The sequence below is a fragment of the Gymnogyps californianus genome, chromosome 2, assembly GCF_018139145.2.
Source record: "Gymnogyps californianus isolate 813 chromosome 2, ASM1813914v2, whole genome shotgun sequence".
Classification (NCBI taxonomy): Eukaryota; Metazoa; Chordata; class Aves; order Accipitriformes; family Cathartidae; genus Gymnogyps; species Gymnogyps californianus.
The window spans coordinates 140,135,930-140,152,554 of record NC_059472.1 but is presented as its reverse complement, the minus strand read 5'-3'; the positions used below and the strand labels follow the sequence as shown (position 1 = coordinate 140,152,554).

The window sequence follows — 16,625 nt, the reverse complement described above, 5'->3', positions numbered from 1 at the left end:
AAAGTTAAGACTGCCTTAAAATAGAGACAGAGAGAAACAGAGGGTTAGTTTTAAGTCCATCTGTATAGAAACTTGTGTCAATGAAAATGTAAGATATGCTAAAATGATATGAAAACTAAAAGATCAACAGGTTTGACATTTAAAGAACACTCCTATTTCTTTTTGCCTCAAACACAACAAAAGTTCATTTGCTGTTATACTATCGAAAGCCAACGTCCTTTAGTTTTTGAGAATGCAGAGAATATTAATGCTTTTACTGAAACTGTGATGGCAGACTAAACATAATCTCTCCTATTTTGATATTCAGTAGAGCATAAGGCAAAGCAGAGAATACTCTGAAGCCAGGAATATGCATGTGTGTTCAGAACACAGGCTGCCATTTAATAGGCTAGATGTTGAAGTTACCATCCGTATTCGAAGCAGGAAGTCTTCTTTCCTCATGAAAAAGAATAGAGAGCAACAGAATCACAAAACATAAACACCTTAATTAGGTATACACCTAATATTTACTGAATGGCTGGATGACACTCACATACATTTTATCTTTCCAAAGTAAATTACATTTAACCCATCAAAACGCAGCCCAAGAGAAAGGGGCACAGAGAAGAGATGGAGACGACATGATACAAGTTAAAAATAAATTCCAACAAGAAGGTATTCCTCACAGATATTACAGAAGACAAGAGAAAAGCAACTTAGCTGACAACACAGAAGGAGGCTGGCTACCTATTTACCTGGCACTGGAAACAGATAATAGCACCATACTGGCTTCTGTTCTTACCTGCCTCTGAGCCTCAGCCAGGTTGTAGGGCAACGTCCCCTCCTCCAGAGGAGCAATTCTTTCAATATCAGCTAACGTCATGCGCCTGAGGAAATTAATTCAGCTTAGCATTTGCTTAGAGATGGGTTTTCAGATCACAAGAACTTACCTGCACGTGGCCACTACATTACACTCTCCTGTTCCCCAACACCACCTCCCACTGCTTCCAAGGAGGAGAGAGGAGGAAAGGAAAGAGAGGAGGGTAGATAATTCTCCACTTACCCCCGTGGCTCATATAGATCTGCTAACTGAAACAAGATGTCAACTTCCATGGGTGTAACCTGACCAAATTTCTGAGCTGCCAGAACAAACTCCTCTGCAACAGAATAAAAATACAGAAAAAAAAACCCTAATCAAACCAGAACAAATAATCCAGAGCACCCCAGAGTTGCTTTATATTTTAGTCTTAAGTAGAAGATGCCGGTGGGGGAGGCAGAAGGGGAATAAAAGTGACCCAGCACAAAAGCGTTCCTGCCACTACATAAATGTACTTTTTAAATGGTCTATCCTTCATGCAAAAAAGTACAACTCTCTGGTCTTAAAGCTTAGCGCTATCAGCAGGATTTAGGATATTTGACATACGGTATCAATCAGTTGCAGGTCAGAGGGAAAAAAAATAAAATAAAAAGCAAACAGAAAAAAAACCCAGGAGTCAAGAGATGTGGAACTTTTCATGCATAGTCCCAGTAGGCCACATTAATGAAACTTTGGCATTGCACAGGGAATTCTCTATAAAAGTGGTTAGATATAGCAGATAACATCTTGTTCCAAGCTTGTAGATCAGCTTACTGTGCCGCCAATACAAGTTTATGGAATTCTTCAACTACCCTTGAAGGTCACTTTAATAGGCTGCCAATTTGGCAGGAGTCCTAGGAAGTTTTCTAAACTTTTAAATATCTTTACATACTTTCCTCACCCTGCCCCCACCGCCAGTTTACCAGGACCTTTTTCTGATTGAAACAAAATTAAAAACCTGGAGGGTGGACTCCAACAGGAGTGGCATACCAAGGAATGCTAACGAGGCAGGCTTTCTCCCCCCCCCATTGATTTAAAAGCATACAGATGAGGTCTTTCCCTCCGCCCGCCCCAACCAAATGCCCAAGGAAACTTCCAGACTGCAAACATTTCTACCCACCCTTAGTGACTTCCACATCTTTTCTATTTCCAGCCAGAGTACTGTAGATCTTTCTAATGAGCTCCATGTTATTAAGGAGAGAATTAAATCCATTAAAATAGGAAAAGCTGACCTGATGGGAAGTGGTACCTCCAGCAGCCTAGAATAGAGACAGTAAAAGAAGAAAAGAGAAAAGAGACTGTTACAAGACTACGAAAAATCTTGAAATAAGGGTTTTCATACAATGTTATTTTACAAGAGCGACAGTAGCACAGGCTTGCTTTTTTAAAAAAACTGCAAAATAAAGAAAACTATGAAAGATTCTTATGTTACTGAAACTAATCATGACCAGAATGTAAAACTCTCCCCACCCTACAAACCTAAACAAATACATATGCAGGATTACAACAACATAACCAGTAGTAATTTACAAAGTTCAAGTTTCAGTACTGCTTCAGTTGGAAATGTTTTATAAGTTGGCTTATTTCTAGTAATGAGGAAATCTACTTCTACATGTAAAGTATATTACTATATAGAAAATTTCAACAAAATCAAAACATATTCAGAAAAAGGTCAACTGAAACATTTAAATTCACAGGCATTTCAAGTCATGGAAAACCAGCAGTAAGCTCTCAGGCTTGTATCAGGCAGTCAAACAAAATGGGAACAATAAGGTTCGAACAGTTATTCATTCTCAAATGAGAACTGAGCCTAAACCTTTATTTTAAAGTGGTGTTGGGTCTGCACACAGAAAAAATATTGGATCAGCTCCCTATTTAAAGTATAAGATCGGTGATCAAACAAATTTCTGAAAACACTGCATAAGCTTGACAAAATTTAATTGCTCTTGAGGGAGAATCAAAAATCTTATCTCATGTTTTATGAGAGTGTATATGACCCAGGAAAGCTGATAACAGGACTGGGGAGAGAATCGAGGAAGAAAGTATCAGATCTCATTGTCAGTCCCTAAGTCTTCTGGCTATGCTTTTTGCTGTATGCGTCTTCCAATATTCTGTCCAGAGTTTGCAGTTCTCATCACTTCACACACCTCCCTGGAATTCTCCTTTGCAAGTCAAAGCAGAACAGATTTCTTTAAACCTGGATACGGCCAGACTTTGGATTACTCAGAAAGTGCTGCTACAAGTTCCCAAGGTTAGAAATTGTGGTCAAAACTGAATGTACCTTTGTTTTTTCTTCAGTGAAACTGCAGAATTGTAATATTTAATTTGGTTTATGCACTTCAAGCTGAAAAAAAGTGCACACTCAAGTGTAACAACTATCAGTTAATACATAGTGAATGTCGCTGGGTGATGTTCCAGTTCATATGTTGTCCCAGGTGCTTAGAAATTACACTCATGAGCTTAGAATTGACGTTACAAAGCAAGTCCTTTGAGAATGACTTCCTAAGTGGGATGCAATGGCATTTTGACATATTTGACGAAGTATACTATGATGGAATGACTAGAAATAGTCAGGCAAACTCTACATTTGTAGGCCATTACTAAGGTCCATCTACCTGCTTTGTCTTTTGTGTCAGGAGACAAGGGAACATTGAGGATACATATTCTGCAATAATGGTTAACTTTCATGTGTGTACATAATAACTGCTAAAATTAAAAACATTCATCCATAAGCTGAACTACGTGCCACATACAGTGGTCAAGGTACATAAAAAAGGAATCCCACGTCTATATCCCAGGTCTTTGCCAGTTGGGATACCAGAACTACTCACAGCTACTAGACATTCTTCTACAAATGGTGTCAGCATGTGTGGCCGGATAGTGACCATAATGTCCCTGAAGTCCATAGCTGTGACTCTTCCGGCCTGAGCATTGTCTCTCTGCACAAAAGCTTGTTTTGCATGCTCTAACTGTATCTCCTGAAAACATATGGGGAAAAAAAAACAAAAGTTAGGTTCAAAATCATCACCTTAATAGTTAGATTTTATATAATGCAATCCTACAAGATATCTCATACTTAACAAAACACAGTTACATGTAATCTAATTTTAATTGGATATTGCATGTGTAACTTTCAGCCTTTTCCATCGGTGGCATATACGGTCGCTATCCTTGAGCTCAATATCCAGGACAACCATCATGATTTCTCTACTGTCTGCACATTAGGTCATTGTCCTGGTTTCAACCAGCTACTAAGAAGAGAGTTAACTCTGTCCCAGCCGAAACCAGGACAGTCATGCAATTCATTTAACTGAGAAATGGAGGACACCTATCAACACACCAGTGCAGGTAAGCTCCCACTCATGAACACTGAAGTGTTCCACGATATGCATTATCCAGTTTATTGCATGTGTCACAGCAGGTCAAATACTTTCTGTAAAAGCATTTGCTATTCCTTGAATGAGGACAATGCAATCATCAGAGATCTCCACGTGGACATCCACTAATCTTGAAAGCATCCCCTCAAAAAGCATCCTCATTTAAAACATAAAGTTATTTGTCTACAAAAGACACCAGCAATTTAATTTAGAACTCCTTGTATCGTGACTGATTAAAGATCAGTTCTCAATATTTCAGCACTAGGAACAGGCAGAGATCAATCACAAGCATTATCTGATGCAACCACCTGATAATCTCATTTTGTGATTCAAACGTACCCCTGAGAGAACAGGGGAGAAAAAAGGCATTTAATCTCTCAAAACTGTATCTTTTCCTACTGTGACATTCACCCTTTCTTCGTAAATTAGTTAGACTACTGTCTTTTTTATTTTTCATTTAAAAGGAACAATCCTGCACAGACAGTAACTTGATAATACATATGAACTTTTTGTTCAGTTCTACAGGTTTGCCAAAACCAGAAATACCTTTTGGTGATGTAGTTAGACTTCCCAATCTATATTTCTTTGCTGAACGGAGGAAAACAAATCATTGCCATGTCCTCCCTTTAAATTTCAAGGCTTATAAAAACTTCTTCACTAGAAACACAGTGCTTAGTCTGAATACATATTCATAATCAGTTATTCAGAAAATGGAATCACAGCAAAAGTATGTCACCCATACTAAGCAAGTCTTGCAGTAGACCATGACACTATCTTATTATTGCCATTATATTTGCAAATATATGCCTTAAAAGTCATATTAAGCCAAGACTCAGGCTAGTCAAGAATCACCTGCACGATGTATTCACGGTGAATATGATCTCCTGTAAGTTGATATTTATCTCACAGCAGCATTCAAGGGAATAGAGTGAAGGGCGAAAGGCAAACACAGCCAGCGTAGTATCAGACCTGCCGGAGGCCCACAGCCACCATCCCTCCTTCTGCTCATTCAGCTCACACCATGGCCACTGATGCACACTGCCACTCACCCCATGCTTGTCTTTTCATTTCAGCCTCCTGACCTCTCCAATTTTAGTCCTAATTTCTAATTAAAACACTGTACCCTGACCTGAAAGGTATGATGAAAACCTCCTAATATATCAGGCAGAAGGAGGAAAGGGGTGGGGGGAAAGGACCGATCAATGTTTCAACACTGCATTTCACTCACAGAATTATTCAGAAAGTTCTGCTTTTGATGAGAAACGTTTGTGGGGGTTATGATTTGATGTGTTACAATTTCAGTTCTGTCACGTTTCCTTTACATTACAGCCCCCTATGTGGAGGTGTTACAATTCAGCAATAATATTCACTCTGGCTGGATGCAGCCATGTAAGCTCTTGCTTCACTCCAATTGTGACTATACTTTCAGCAGAAATTTGGAAGCAAGCAATTTTGGGAGGTTTACAGTGGAAGGAGCACAAGAACACAAAAAACCTCTGTCAGCTTGAGGCAGGCAGCTATTCGGGAGGCAGAGAGCTCCGAAGAGGAGTTAGGTATAAGAACTCTTCTATCCCTAAATACTCACCACCTGGCAGGTGGAAGCGTATGCACAAATGAACAAAAATGTTTGTCATTAAGTGACAGCATCACCAAAGAAAAAATAAATTGAATTTAGCAGAACGATTACATGGGAAACTGTGAACGTTGCTTTCTTCTCCTTCTCTCATTCAATTTGTTTTAACCACTGAAACTGCTGGCAGTGTTGTGCTAGCAGAATCCAGCACTAAAATGCAGTAAAAAAACCTGGACACCACTTGCAGAAGTCCAACCTGTTACCATCTGTGTACATCCGTCAGCGAGTTTGGAGGTATGTATACTGTTGGCGGGACCTTGGCTGACAGTGATGTCTCAGCCACAGAAGCAAAGCGGGGCTCACGTTCCAGAGAGATACGTCAAGTGTATGTTTCTTGTCATCGCCCAGCTAATTGCAAAAAGGCTGCTAGTACTTCAGTTGAGTACAAGCCAAAACACCCCACTCTCTCCTTGCTAACGTGATTCCTTTCACTCTTCTTGGTACCTGTGGAACCCACTAGAGACAAGAATTATCCCACGTGGTTAAACACATGGTCAAGGACTCGGTGCTGCCATTTGCCCTTGTTCTTGTCAGCTAGGAAAGAGCCGCTTAGCTGTAGATAGACAGCAAGACAAAACTCTGAATAGGATGTTGTCAGTCTTCTGGAGCTCCCTATTTGCATCTCCTCCTTAGTTCAGGAATGAAATGGTTTAAGCATACTGCAAATAGAGAAGATTCATCCCACCTTCTCAGAAAGGTAGGGTCTTTTTAGGCTACAGTTATTTTGAGCTGTGCTGCGCGTTTTCCAGTTGCACTGAGCAGAAAAAAGCACAGGGACCTTCAGCCACGTGACATTCCCAAACTGTGACCATGGCAGCGACACAGCATACAAGAACATGCAGACCATTACATGGTAACAAACTTAGACTCAAAACTAAATTTCACCTATAAAGTCTGTCACAAAAAAAACAGACAGATGTCACTTCTCTAATCACTGTACATTGCATAACAACGTAATAAACTCCTTAAAGTGTTTAACTCAAAAGAAAGGCTATCTATTCCCTCAGTCTCCAAGCCTGAAAGTTGAGACATCTCACAGCATGACCAACTACGTTTCAAAATGAGGCTCGGCAGCTACTAGCAATTTATCAGGGAAATCCTTACGAGATGTTCATAACATTGCCTATGCTGTGTATATGCAGCCAATATAAAAAATACCACCTTAAAAATAAACTGAAAAACAATAAAGCAAAGTTGTAGTGTTTAGAGATGCTATCTGACTTGCAATAACTTTTATTGTTTCACCTATTTCAGTCCAATATTGTTTACCTAGACAGATTAAGGTTTAAAGAAACACAATCCTCATTGCTTTGCAATACAAATTACACATCCTAAAGAACTTTCTCCGACTAGACTTTCTGTAAACTTGGATATACTTAGAAAACAAGCTTTTCCCTTGATGCTGGAAGTCCAGAATTCCCCCAGGTAGTGTAAGACTTTGTGAAAAATTAATTTGCACATCATGGCAGGCATGCTGCCACCAGCATTTTCATGAAATTATTTCCTATCTAGAGATTTTAGCTCAGCTTTCACTTACAGCTCCTTAAAAGCTTCTTTACTTTCCACTTCGATAGAAATTTATGTTTGGGTTCCATCCCAATGGATCTACAAGTCATCAGATACAGCACAGTCCTTTCCACTGGAGTAGATCTGCACGTTCAATTATAAAGAGTACTACTTCATCAACTAATACGCTGGGCACAAATAAACTCCCAGACAATGTGGAAATGGATTTACCAGGCCCAAATGTAAGTGTATGTTAAAATTCATCCTGCGGAATAGATTTTAAATGCTGAGAAAGGGACCAATGTTGCTCTTCATGAAGCAGACTTGCCACTTAAATGATGATGGAACATGACCATATCCAAACAGATATAGATGTGACAGATATATAGTGGAGATACATGAGCTAATTAAAGATAGCAAAATGAGAAGCAGGGTAAAACAACAGACCTTGAGCTCTGGGTTGATGCAAACAGATTGTTAACTGTATTAGAGCCGAGTAGTTTGGAGGCTATACTTTTGGGCATCTCTGTTACTGTAGACAAAAAAAGCGCTGGCAGGATATAAATATTCAGAATCCGATATAAACTCTTCTTATTTAAAGCCAGAAGAGATCCATCTTGTGCATGGATAAAATATACTAATGTTATTTTCCACGTACCTTCAGCTTTGCCAGAAGTGATGATTAGCCCAAATGCTGCAACAGATAATGAATATGTAACAACTTTATGTGGCATAATAGGGCCCAACGTGAATGAATTTGAATTTAGCTGGATTATTTCATTAAAAGTTGCAAATTGCATTGTACTTACAAAGCAGTACCTGAAGTGCCTTACAGAACCATCTGGTCCATGTTAAGTGCAATGTAAAGAGCATTCACAAATCAGGAATGCAGAAAAGTAATTTGGTATCCACTGTGGTCTCCTGCTGTCTAAGGTCCAAGGTCTAGACATCAGACCAAGGAGACTGACTCATGCACAGGCAGAATGTCAGAAGGAAAGGCTGAGTACCAAAGGTTACAGAGCTTAAAGGAAGATTTTTATGCCCGTGAACATTAACTCTCCAATTTGTGCTGAGAGTCATTTCTGTGCCCAGACTTCAGTATCCATAATACAATGCTGCAAGGCAAGAATCAGCAGGGAAACTTGCTGTAAATCAAAGACGTACAGTTCTAGAAAGTGGGTAAACAGATGTACCCAATTACTGCGACTGACTGAGCATCCTAACAGACCATACTGATAGCAGACAGCTTCAGCAGAGTCTTAGAACAATTAATTTATTTGAAAGTCCTTGCTATCTGCACCAATGCTGAGAGCATCTTTACTAGCAGCCTTAGAACTTTTCCTTAATGCATCTCACCTCTCTAGAGGACACCCAGAATCGTCATTCTTATTCTCCAGGTTTATGCTCTTCCTCCCTCTTTCTGTCCTATATGGATCATCACCACAAGGGCTGCCTGGCTCATGAGGACCACTGACGTGTTCCAACACAACCTTTTACTCTGCACTGCAACTAGCTAAGATTCACTTTTGCAGTAGAGTCAGTTAAAAAAAAAAAAAAAAAAAAGAGGCAGGGGTAAGACACACCAAAACCAAATACAATTCTCCCCAGAATATGATCACATCTAAGAAAAGCCCTTTCAGACAAGGAAAGAGGAACACCCATGCACAGGATGAGAAAGCCTAGTAGTTAGGACTCATCTCCAAAGTTACAAAACTCCTGCCTCAGCTCTTGCTTTTCCTAATTCAAAGAAAAAACACGAAAGAACTGAAAGATGGAAAGAAAGAACTCAAATCTTCCAAATACTTAGCCGTGAGGTTACAGGCTCTTTTAGGTCTGTGGCTCTAACCTCTCTCACCGCTCCCTCTCCCCTTTTCTTTTGGTGAAAGTGTCCTTTTTTTCATTCTGGGTTTTTCTTCAGGTTTTCCTCAGATCTCTAAACAAACAGATGCATGACGCAAACAGAACTGGTACTCTGTTAAGACTGTGATTTTAATCCACCAAAATCAGGATACATACCCAGGGCTTATTCTGTAGTTGGAAGGAGGTACTAGAACACCAGAACATGTGGCCAGAGGCATTTTTTCCTAATCAAGTAACACATTTGCTTTTTTATCCAAAAGAGGTTCTAGTTCACTATTCTGTCACAAAACTGGTCTATGTCTTAGCTACTTAGGAGTTACAGTAGTCAATACAAAACCTAAGGGAATACGATTTAATCATGTGATACCTGACGTCCTCTTCATACAAAGTTAATTAGGCTCTGTTCTACAAAGTCAATTTGAAACATTTGTCTCAATAGCATTATCTTAATTATTCCTCATCAAAATGATACCACCTCCTACTGTGATCTAACATACTTGTGTAAACAAGAAGAAAAGAAACCTTGCAGTCTTGAAGCAGGTTCCCATTTTAAAACTCTCTAGTGTAAATACTAATACAAGCATTAAGTATTCGGAAGGAATACAAATAAGAAACTCACGTGTTTCACCACTTCAAGGATCACTTTTCCTACTGAAGACTATTTTTAACAGTACTGCTGAAATACAGGTAATCTGTTTATTTTTTTATTAGCATAATATTTTACTTTCTGTAACAAAGTACCCCAAAGTATGAATAGCCAAGAATTCCTTGCAAAAGAAAGACAGCATTTTTCTCTCTACATACCACAAGCAAAGCTAAGAAGCATTTCCCTATCTGAGATACTCTTAATTCAAAAAAGGTCAAAAGTAAGGAAGTGTGTGGAAAGGGCTTGTAGCAAAACATCTTTATTGGATATCAGCACTGAATTAAACACGTTTGGTAAACATGCTGTTTACAGATAGAAGTGCTTCTTAACACCAGTCTGGCAACTAGGTCCAAAATGTTCAATACTGTTATTTAACATTCTTTGACTGATGGATTTAAATATACAGGAGATTTTCAGACTTGGAGGTCTAGGTTTTTAACTTCATGTCTCTGTCCACACAACAGTGCAGAAAAGATCACCTTCTGCACACAGGTGACAAAAACAAAACAAAAAAAAACCCCAACTAGCCTGAATCAGCAATTTTACCATAAGCATATCCTATTTATCAACACACTATTAAAGTCCAGTACTTTCACTGTAAAAGCGTACACTTGGTCTATCTTTCAACTTTCCTACCAGTGTGGTATTTGGCAAGTTTGCAAATACTTTAATTCTTGCATCCTTCTTATTACTCTTGACAAACTGTATCGTATTAGACCCACCAGTAAAAACTGGGTGAACTCCGCATATGTTAGGTGTCTTTTTCTATCCTTTCCAAAATGCAACTGTACGAACTCTGAATTCCAGTTAAAAGGAATGTGCTGATGAATCGTGGTCTGGCCAAAAACTTGCTTAGCATCCTCTGGGAAGAAAAGAAAAATGTTAATTTAATAATAAAATAAAATAACAATAGAGGCAAGCATATAAACAAATATGGTATTTTCTAACAGGAAAGCAATACTGTTCATATAAATTAGTAACATATTGTAAAGCAAACCTAATTTTTTTGTTTACCAAAATCATCATAAAGTTTTGAACACCCTCACAAATAGTTTCTGAATAATCTTTTTATTTGTGAAGTTTTATACTCACAGCATTTGATTAGAAAGACTCAACTAGATATTTCAAGTTTCAAAGTCAAGCAAGAAAAGATTAAAATTAAAAGACAATTTTTAAAAAGACGACTAAAGCTAACCAATTTTCAGCATAATCTTTTCAAGCTGCTAACAAGGAAAGTTTTCTGTCACTATTCAGGCTTTTATATTATTCCCAGAGTTCTCCACATTCAAACAAATGAACTACAAAAATACCAGTATTTCAAGATCCACTTTTCTGTAGTTACCTTACAGAAGCAGTGACACGCAGGACAGGGGATGGGGGGGCCATGGCAGGCAGGAACACAAACTTACCACCACCTCCAGCACTAAGCAGACTTTAACCCTAGACCTCTGCTACAAGGAGGGGGGCAGTGCAACAAGTTTGTTTGATCACACCGAAATGCAAGGTTCATAGTTTAGTTCAGTTTAGTAGTCATAACTGGGCAACGGTTTATTACAGGCTTGGCAGACTTTTTGGTAATACATGGCATTTTTGGTGAAGAAACAACTACCTGAAACACACCAAGTGTACAATCAGTAATAAGGACCATACATTGCTGGAACTGGACTGTACATGTTTTAACTAATGGAAATAGCAACAGGATATGAGGAACTACTTGTTTCACATGATGGTGCCCGCTTCAATGCAATAGTCTGTTTCAGCCAAAAATATAGGGGAAAGATATCTTCTGAACACAAGCTCAAGGCCAGAGGTTCCCAACTGCTACACACCTTTCTAATTGCCGTACGACTCCTCCAGCAACGCCAGCCAAGAGCCAGTTCTTGTCTCCTGCTAGTTCCTGCGGGCACAGAGAGCTGGTTCCCAGGAGACACTCCCTACCCACAGGCAGGGCCAGGAGCTGGTCTCCTGCTCCCTTCACGCTTTGCGGAAGAAAGACCAGGAGCCCAAACCCCGAGCTCCTGTCTGTCTCTGCGAGCAGCAGAGCTGGAAGCCGGTTCCCAAGCATGGCGGGTGCCTGGGGTCGAGGAAATCAGCACAGCTTTGTGTCTGCCTGCATGCAGAACAAGCTGGGAGCAACCTCGCTGGAGCCAGCCTCTGCCTACCAGGCAGGCCTGGGACCCACCTTCCAGCTCACCCCAGTGCCACAAGCAAAGGTGGGAGCCAACTCCTTGGGGTTGTGAGGTCCCATCTCCTGTGCAAGTTGAGTTCTGGCTTCTGGTTCAGCCCATGCCAGCCAGGCACAGTGGCTCTGCTGACCTGGGGATACCCAGCCAGGGTGGAATTCCCACTTTTAGGCAAGGAGGCAGGAAAAAGTGAGAGCGAGGTGGCACGGCTGAGAGCCAGGAAGATGTCAGGAAATGCCTAAGTGAATGAAGGATAAAGACATAGGAAAAAATGGTCCCAAGGAGGTGAAAGGGGCAGGTGTCCTGCTGCACAGACCCAAAAGCACTGCAGCTGGTGTTACCCACAAGGACAGCTTGTTCTAAAGTGAGGGGGCTCCAGAGAGAGAGCAGAGATGATACTGCAGACCTCTTCCCATCCCTCAACACAGTCAGTAGTTTCATCTTTAAAAACACACCACCTACTGATCCCAGGGAATAAGTGGTGAAAGAGCAAGTTGGATTTAACTTACAAACAGAAAGACTGACCCCAGTTAACCTCAAATTCTTAAAATTCAGAACTTCAAGTCCTAATGTCCTATGAGAATTTTCTCCAAGCAATGTCCATGCCCCCAGGACAGCCTTGTTCATTCATGACTTCAAGCTCCATCACAGCTGGCTTGGATCTTGTCTGCCAGCATTCTCCGAGAGCAAAATTCTGCTCTCAAGGCAACAGGAGGGAAAGCCAATTGGTTCAGGGTGAGGTCCTGTCCCTCTATTGAAAGTCTTTTATTTAGGATGCTTCCTACTGACACAGCTCGAGGCACCTTGCCACATGTCATTGGAGATCACCTTTATAAAGTTCCTGCTTTCTGCCAGACTTCCTTCAAAGAAGGCAACCAGCATGAAGAAGACAGCCTGTCTTGCCCGCAAACAAGAGGAAATGAAGGCTGTCTCTTCCTGGTAGCAACCACTCTGCTTTTCCAGAGGAATGAAGATATTCCCAGAACAGCTCCCGTACCTGTCTCTTGCACAGAAATGAGATGCTCATCTGCTTCCTCTTTCCCTCTCATCCCACCTCCTGAACTTCCCCAGAGCAAGACATTGATATTGTTTGGATGAGATTAGGAACAAGTCACCGTTTACCAAAAGCTATGTTTGGTTGGACTCCAGATTTGTCTTTGTCAGAGAAAAAAAGGTGCTTTCTTACTTGATGCAAGGTTAAGAGACAGGAAAATCTTAGCTAGTATAAAAGCAGTCTCAAATTCCTTTTGATGGGGCCAGGCTCCTCACAATCTTTACTTCAACTTATTAACATATGAAAGTTACAGAGTGTCCTCTGATTATGCCACTGTAATTTTATTTTAATTCGTTATCATACATTAGGTATCTTGAAGGAAAAATACATCTTGCTCCCCCAGCTCTGTGCCTTGTAAATCCTCCTTAGCTGGGGCCCAAAAGAAAAATTCCAGCTCAAGAAAAATCAAACGTCAAGAAGTAAAGAGAATGGTAATTTCAGACTAAATACAATGTTTAATTATTGGCATTGTAAATGGCAAAGGAACCCACAGCAATGGAACTTAAAACCTCATCAAGCCAGCTAGGAATATAGTAAGGTCTATATCCAGGGTATTTGCATTCCCTTGTCTATTTTAGAGATTAAAGGCTACATGCATGCCTCAGAAGTTCATGTAAGTACAAATATCCCTCCAAACAGTCCAAGCAGGAGATGTACACTTAATTTTTGCTATGACTTGGAAAACACACAGTACCACATTAGTGTAGGTATTTAGTACAATAGTAAGAGAACTCCCTACGCTACTTGATCTTTTCAAAATCATACTGTATACTGATGTCAATATGACTCGGCAACTAATACCAGATGCTCTTCTGACAGAGTGCATGTTGGATTATACAGTGCAGGCAGCTAACTGGAAGATTGCCTACTGTGCTGCTACTGATTCTTTGATGGCATGAGCTGTGGTATCCTGTTTGCGAGTGCCTTTTATACATACCCTATACTTCCTTTTCGCAACTATTTATGGTTCACAAACTCCTATATATGCTCAGTGGACAGTGTTTTTCCTCTTTCCTCGCTAGGTCTCGTCATCCATTCATCTACAACAATGTCACTGACTCAAGTCTCATCTGTAGTCAGATTGCCCAATTCAGACATTAAAGACCATCCATACTCCATGAACAAATCATAAGTGTTTTAGCCTGTGATTTAACCATCAAAAGGTATCCAATTATGTACTAGAACTCACTCCAAGTTACTGTTGAGTTCTAACAGTATCATCTCCTAATCATCTAAGTCCAGAATTAAAATAAAAAATGGACAATTTTAAAATGTAGTTTTGCCTTAAACCTGCAGCTGAAGTTCCAAGGCTACCCACAAGTCGCTGAACTAAACACAGTAAAACATAGAGAAGCAGCAATGTCCTTTAGTAGCCAGGAGTTACTTTGTTTGTTTAGACCTTTTTTTAAAGGAACCTGTTTCACAGTTACAGAATAATTTGTGATGGAAAGGACATCTGGATGTCATCTGGTCCAACCTCCTGCCAAAGAAGGTCCAACTGGGTCAGGTTGCTCAGGGCCATGGCCAACTGAGGTTTGAGTACCTCCAACGATGGAGATTCCACAGCCTCTCTGGGCAACTATGGTTTGATCCTAAACCGATATTTAATCAAAATATCTGATAAATGGAAGCTTTTAAATCCATATTAAAACACTGTTCAATTGTTTTAGTTTTAAAAAGGAAAAATGTTAATGCTCCAGTGTCCAGAGCCGTAAGAGCACAAGATCTAAAGCTAGCAAAAGATACAACCATTTCTGTGTCTGCAATGTTTAAATCAGAGCTGTTGGAAAGCAAAACAAACAACAGGCTGAAGAAGATTTTAAATATTCATTTTTAGAAATCCATGCTGTCATTTGTGTCAATCTTTAAAAAAATTAAACTTTGACGCTCAATTTTAAAATAAATTGCAAAGTTCAAAAACAAATAATTGTTTGTCCCTGCGCTGCCTCTAATTAAAAAATAGATACCTTGTCATTGGTTTCTGATCACTGTACAAAACAGTTGTTCTGTTTTCCCTCCAGGTGAACTGCCTGCTGGTTTACAGTGGGGGTTTTTGGTCCTTTGAGTCCTGGGAACCTTCTTCTCTCCAGTGTACTGATGTCTATGCTTAAATGCTTACTGTACAAACAAGTATACTGCATTCACATTTCCATACTGTGATTAAGAATTATAATAGAAGTGAAGCATGCTTTGGAATAACTACAGGTACTCTTGACACAACAAAGACCGCCAATATTCCTCAAGTGAAAATTACCTATTTGGAAATTTGAAATTTTAAAAGAAAAAACTGAAAGTCATTCTCCCACTATATTTTACATTTAAGAAAAGTCACTTGACAGAACAAGCTATTAAAATCTTTACAGTCCATAAATATCTGTTGTATTAAATCTGAAATTCTTTCAAACTTTTTATTTGTGCAAGTACATGAATTTTTCACGCAGTGTCATTAAGTCCAATAAAGTTGATACTCTCTCAATGTACAGCTAGAAAAAAATTTCATGATCATCTACAAAAATCACACTGCCCTTACAAAATAGCTGCAACATTTTTGCAGAAAAGCTGTCATCATCAGCTCTATTTTATATAAGTTACATGCTCTATACCTTTTATATATGTTATACCTTTACACAATTAAGCAATTTGTGCATGGTATAGAAAACCTGTACCAAAACCCTGGGCCTTGAGAAAAAATGAGATTACCCTGATGAAAAAATGAGATAACCCCAGATGTTACCCCTGGTAACAAGAACTTCTGTAAAGAACACAGGCTTCCTTCTGCAAAGAGGAAAACAAAATACAAATTCTAAAAGACATGAATTACCATGTTAACAAGAGTTCCACATGCACCAATAACCTTTTCAAACCCTTCTGGGCAGTAACTGCTTCTATATTCATCACACTTAAGGCCCTGAAGAGGAACATACAAGCTTTATAGCTACAACTTGGATTAAACGAAGCAAAATTAATGCAAAGAGTGTAGAATAGATATTTTAGGATAAAGAGATAAGGTTTTTTAAACCTGAATATGCAAATCCCCGTTATTCTGCTTAAACAAAAGGTGATACCTTTATAAAATCATGTTTTGTTAATGGTTAAGCACTTCTGTTCATGCATTTGCAAACAGTTTCTTTTAAATGGCTGTAATAAAAAGTGCATTTTTTTTTTTCAAAGTCATTTAAAATAAATCCTACACAGAAGAAAAGGCAAAGAAGAAAGTCCAGCTGGTCAAATTAAACTATTGATGACAGTAGCTGTTTCACCATCTTGACTAGGAAATCCCAGCACCTTGCCAACTGCCAAGCAAGACCTAATCTAAAGCTCAGTGGAGATGAGAACACAATGATTTCCACAGGCTTTGGTCCTCATTGACCATTTGAAACAACTCCACTTTTTCCATAAGCTTCATGACCCTGAGTGCACCACCAGGTTCTGCAACCTCTCCCCTATGACCCACCCACGAGCACAAGGAACCAGGGTCCAGGCAAAGAGCTTCAGGAGAAAGAGCTGGGAGAAGCCTCATCTCAGGTCCTT

At 39.6% G+C, this 16,625-nt stretch overlaps 1 protein-coding gene across 2 annotated transcripts in view; it reads right to left on the bottom strand.

The window, feature by feature from the left end:
- SLC25A13 (solute carrier family 25 member 13) overlaps positions 1-16,625 on the bottom strand; it is a 103,665-nt gene that overhangs the window by 41,865 nt on the left and 45,175 nt on the right. For both annotated transcript variants that reach the window (XM_050890820.1, XM_050890818.1), the window contains 5 exons: positions 10,580-10,719; positions 3,667-3,813; positions 1,956-2,094; positions 1,043-1,136; positions 782-866 (listed from right to left, as the gene is read on the bottom strand). In XM_050890820.1, coding sequence (XP_050746777.1) covers positions 782-866; positions 1,043-1,136; positions 1,956-2,094; positions 3,667-3,813; positions 10,580-10,719 — 605 coding nt within the window. The remainder of the gene's footprint in view (positions 1-781; positions 867-1,042; positions 1,137-1,955; positions 2,095-3,666; positions 3,814-10,579; positions 10,720-16,625) is intronic.